Here is a 5,134-nt window from a genome sequence, read left to right as displayed (position 1 = left end):
GGCCTGGTTCCCCCCAACTGCCCTCCCCTGCAGGCCTGGTTCCCCCAAACTGCCCTCCCCTGCTGGACTGATCACCCACAACTGCCCTCCCCTGCCGGCCATCTTGTGTCCACATGGGGGTGGCCATCTTTTGTGTTGGAGTGATGGTCGATTTGCATATTACCTTTTTATTAGATAGGTTATGCATAGCCCATGGTCAGAGGCAATAGTGTGGTGAAGGCCTGGGTGGGTTGAGGCCTAGGTGGAGGGGGACAAAGCGGGGGAAATGAGGGACATCTGTAATACTGCCAACAATAAAAAATAAATTAAAAAAAAAAAACTGAGGTTCAAAGAGACTTAAGTGAATCAACTTACTCGTAAAGTGGCAGACCCAGGGCCCAAACTCAGGTTTATTCTGATTCATGAGAGCTCATGAATTTCTCTCTTACAACCGGCTACCTAGATAGGTTACCTCAGAATTCCTCTATGGACATTTAGAACTGGGCAATAAACATCTTACAAAATAAAGCCTCCCGATTAAGGTTTTTCCTTAGGATATTTTCCCAGCATGGGATTAATGGATAAATGTACATGCAGTTTTATTAATATATAATACTATTTTGAGAAATTCTCACAATAGTTTTATTAAAAGAAAAATTAGTAATCTACGGGCCTAGAAATCCTTCCCTCAACTCAGTTGGCAGTTTTTTTTCTAATTAGAGAAAATGAGCCATCCCCAAAAGGGCCCATGGAAAAACTTTTAGGGACAACCATTGGGAAGAAGGGAGTCCTCCCTCCTCCAGTCTGGAGAATCTGATTCTCTGGAAATCAGCCCAAGGACTTTACTTGAGTGGGAAACAGACAGTTTACATTCCCAACACATTTCATTTGACCCTCCTTGAAAAGACCAAGCATTTAATCCTTACTTATTTGATAAACAAATAAAATTTGCTTTAATTTATTGCTTTCATTATTAGCAGGGTTGCACCTATGATTTTTCATAACTTCTATTTCATCTTTGATAAGAGGCTATTCATGCCCTGGCTGCTGTGGTTCAGCTGGTTGGAGTGTCGTCCCATGCACTAAAGGGTCACAGGTTCAATTCCCAGTTAAGGGCACTACCCATGTTGCAGGTTTAATCCCTGGTCAGGATGCATATGAATCGCTTCTCGGCCTTTTGGCTAAGATCAAGTGTAGGATGCATATGAGACAACCAATCAATGTTTCTGTCTCTCTTTCTTCTTCTCTCTTGTTCTCCCTCCCTCCCTCTCTAAAATCAACCGAGTCACCCAGCTAGGGCATACTATCTACTTTTTTAAAATGAGATTTAAAATCCTGAGGTTTCCTACAAAGAAGAACATTAAAGCACATGTGTGCCCTTAATTTCCACAAGACTTTCACAAAAACTTACCTGCACTACTTGTTTCTGTAGTTGTGTTGCCTGTGTTGCTGAAATCTGTGTTTTTTCCCGAGCACCTCGGGAACGGTCACTGCTCACTGAAGTCATCATATACAGTATATACAAAATAACGTGCGTACAAAATAGAAAATCTGCAAGAAAGCAGGCATGGTGAGCAAAACTTGCAATCATAGCAAATGGCAAGGATAAAATACAAGGCAAGGAGTAAACATGAGATAAGTCAAAGATTCTCTCGAATAGAAATTCTCAAGAAAACAACCATTTAGGATTTTAGATTTTCCTGGCAGCTCTTAAGCCAATTTTACTAACGCAATCTAAAGTCTAAGGTTTACAAGTACAGTAATTCTAAACAAAAATCTCAAATACCATGAATTTTATCCAGCAATTATTTTACCACTATACTGCATATAGTTTTATCTGCTCTTCCCATTTGCAGTTGGTATTTGAACACAAAGATAAAAACTGCATCCAGTAAAAATTTTACTTGGCAATAATCCAATGCAAAATGTGATATCCAGAAGCAAGACATACCTAATGCAAAAGCCTCTTATAAACAACAAATCTTGTATAAAACAAGGTGAAAAACTGCCATTCTCAGAAGCATTATTCCAATACATTGAGATTCTGCTTCCCAGCAACTATCAATAGCTTGGCTCAAATAAACTCACAAAAATTCTTAAAAACAACAACAAATCTTCAAAAGAGACAAAACAATTGTGCATCTATTTTTACTTTATTCAACAAATATTTACTGGATACCTACTTAAGTATCAAGCATATAACTAAATATAATATGCCACCAAAACATGATTATAATAATGAAATACCACTTCACACCCATTAGGATGGTTAATCAAAAATAGTTTTGGCGAGGATGCAGAGAAATTAGAAACCTTAAATACTGCTGTTAAGAATGTACAACAGTGTAGTAACTATAGAAAACAACATGGCAGTTACTCAAAAAATTAAAAATAGAATTACCATATGGTCCAGTAATTCCACTTCCAGTAATACAAACAAGACAGAAAAAATTGAAAGCAAGGTCTTTTTTTTTTCATTATTGACAGTATTACAGATATCCCACATTTCCCCATCCTTTTCCCCCCTCCAACCAGCCCCTGCCCCACCCCAGGCCTTCACCACACTATTGTCTGTGTCCATGGGCTATGCACATATGCATTTATGTTCTTTGGTTAATCTCTTCCTGTCCCCTCCACCCCCCTCCCCTCTGAGATCTGTCATTCTGTTCTATGCATCCATGTCTTGGACCTATTTTGTTCATTAGTTTATTTTGTTCTAGATTCCACATATAAGTGAGATGAAAGCAGGGTCTTAAAGAGATTATATGTACAGCCATGTTCATAGCATCATTATTCACAATAGCTAAAAGTGGAAGCCACATGAGTTTCTATGGATAGATGAATGGATAAGCACATGTGGTATATATATTTATATATATAAAATGAATAACTTATTATTCAAACTTAAAGTATGAAAATTCTGACACATGTTACAACATGGATGAAGCTTTAGAACATTATGCTAAGTGAAATAAACCATTCAAAAAAGGACAAATACTATGTGACTACTTATATGAGTTATCTGGAATAATCAAATTCATAAAGTTGAATGGTGGTTACCAGGGGCTGGGAGTAGGGGAAATGGACAATTATTGTTTAATAATTTCATTATTATACATTTTACAATCTTAAAAGCATGCTGCAGCAGCAACAAACACCATAGTTTAATTCCCAACCTAGAATTCTACACTCAGCAAAGATACCAACCAATGTGATGAGAGAAAAAGTTTAGTTCACATATGCAGTATCTCAAACTCGGGAAGCTCCTGGAACAAACCAAACAAAAACAAAAGAGCTAACCAAGCAGCAGCTGCTGGCAATTGACACCATGAATTAGCTATGAAAATCCATTTACAACATACCATTTTTTCTGTCCTCCTCTGGTAAAGAAGGCAAAAAGTTAAATACTCAATTTCTAAGCCTCCTTGTAACTTGGGATAGCCATGGGCCACTTTTCTCAAAAACTATCTAAATACAGCACTCATAGCACCTTTATTCACAGTCCCCCAAAAGTGGAAATAAGAAAAATATCCTTCAAAGAGTGAATAATCTATAGCACAACCATACAACTGAGTATTATTCAGAAATAAAAAGAAGTCAACTAATGCCCCGTCGGAGTGGCTCAGTGGTTGAGCACTGACCTAGAAACCAGGAGGTCACAGTTAGATTCCAGTCAGGGCACATGCCCAGGTTGTGGACTCCATCCCCGGTAGAGAGCATGCAGGGGGCAGCCGACCAATGATTCTCGCTCATCATTAATGTTTTTCTCTCCCTCTCCCTTCCTCTCTGAAATCAACAAAAATATACATATTTTTAAAAATAATGTATACTTGAAAAACATTACCTTAAAAAAGAACAATATAACCTGATAAAATACTCAAACATGCAAAATCAAAATGGCAAGTTCAGGACCATTTTATCTTTTGGCATTGTAATACAGAAGTATAAAGGCAAATAATTCAGGTCGGCCAGTGTTGCTCAGTGCTTGAGTGTCGACCTATGAACCAAAAGGTCACAGTTCGATTCCAGTCAGGGCACATGCCCAGGTTGCGGGCTCTATCCCCAGTAGGGGGCATGGAGAAGGCAGCCGATCATTGATCCTCTCTCATCATTGATGTTTCTATCTCTCTCCCTCGCCATTCCTCTCTGAAGTCAATAAAAACATGTTAAAAAAAAAAAAAAAGCTGGCTAAATTTGCCTAACCTAGAGCCCCAAATTTTAAAAAATAAAAATAAAATAAAAGCAAATTATTCAAATAGGAGATCGCCCCAACAAGCCCTTAGGTTTCTATTAAAGTCCATTTAAAAATATTCCAGCCCTAACCGGTTTGGCTCAATGGATACAGTGTCAGCCTGCAGACTGAAGGGTCCCAGGTTCGATTCCAGTCAAGGGCATGTACCTTGGTTGCAGGCACATCCCCAGTAGGGGGTGTGCATGAGGCAGCTGATTGATGTTTCTCTCTCATCAACGTTTCTAACTCTCTATCCCTCTCCCTTCCTCTCTGTAAAAAATCAATGAAATATATTTTTTTAAAAATATTCCAAAACAGGTCAGAGATTTCTAGGATTATAGGTATTTCCAAATACTTTTTTTAAAAAATAAATCTTTATTGTTCAGATTACAGTTGTTCCTCTTTTTTTCCCCCATAGCTCCCCTCCACCCAGTTCCCACCCCACTGTCCTCATCCATAGGTGTACGATTTTTGTCCAGTCACTTCCCACACCCCTTTCCCCCCGGAGAATTGTCAGTCCACTCCCTTTCCATGCCCCTGGTTCTATTATATTCACCAGTTTACTCTGTTCATCAGATTTTTTTATTCACTTGATTTTTAGATTCACTTGTTGATAGATATGTATTTGTTGTTCATAATTTTTATCTTTACCTTTTTCTTCTTCCTCTTCTTAAAGAATACCTTTCAGCATTTCATATAATACTGGTTTGGTGGTGATGAACTCCTTTAGCTTTTTCTTATCAGTGAAGCTCTTTATCTGACCTTCAATTCTGAATGATAGCTTTGCTGGGTAAAGTAATCTTGGTTGTAGGTTCTTGCTATTCATCACTTTGAATATTTCTTGCCACTCCCTTCTGGCCTGCAAAGTTTCTGTTGAGAAATCAGCTGACAGTCGTATGGGTACTCCCTTATAGGTAACTGACT

The 5,134-nt window shown here is 38.3% G+C and overlaps 1 protein-coding gene across 8 annotated transcripts in view; it reads right to left on the bottom strand.

The window, feature by feature from the left end:
- Window positions 1-5,134, bottom strand: part of UBAP2 (ubiquitin associated protein 2) — a 117,279-nt gene that overhangs the window by 77,004 nt on the left and 35,141 nt on the right. For all 8 annotated transcript variants that reach the window (XM_014534238.1, XM_014534235.1, XM_014534236.1 and 5 more), the window contains one exon: window positions 1,391-1,530. In XM_014534238.1, the coding sequence (XP_014389724.1) occupies window positions 1,391-1,530 (140 nt within the window). The remainder of the gene's footprint in view (window positions 1-1,390; window positions 1,531-5,134) is intronic.

Source organism: Myotis brandtii, unplaced genomic scaffold (genome assembly GCF_000412655.1).
Source record: "Myotis brandtii unplaced genomic scaffold, ASM41265v1 scaffold1270, whole genome shotgun sequence".
In the NCBI taxonomy this organism is placed as follows: Eukaryota; Metazoa; Chordata; class Mammalia; order Chiroptera; family Vespertilionidae; genus Myotis; species Myotis brandtii.
This window is presented reverse-complemented; position numbering and strand designations above follow the sequence as displayed.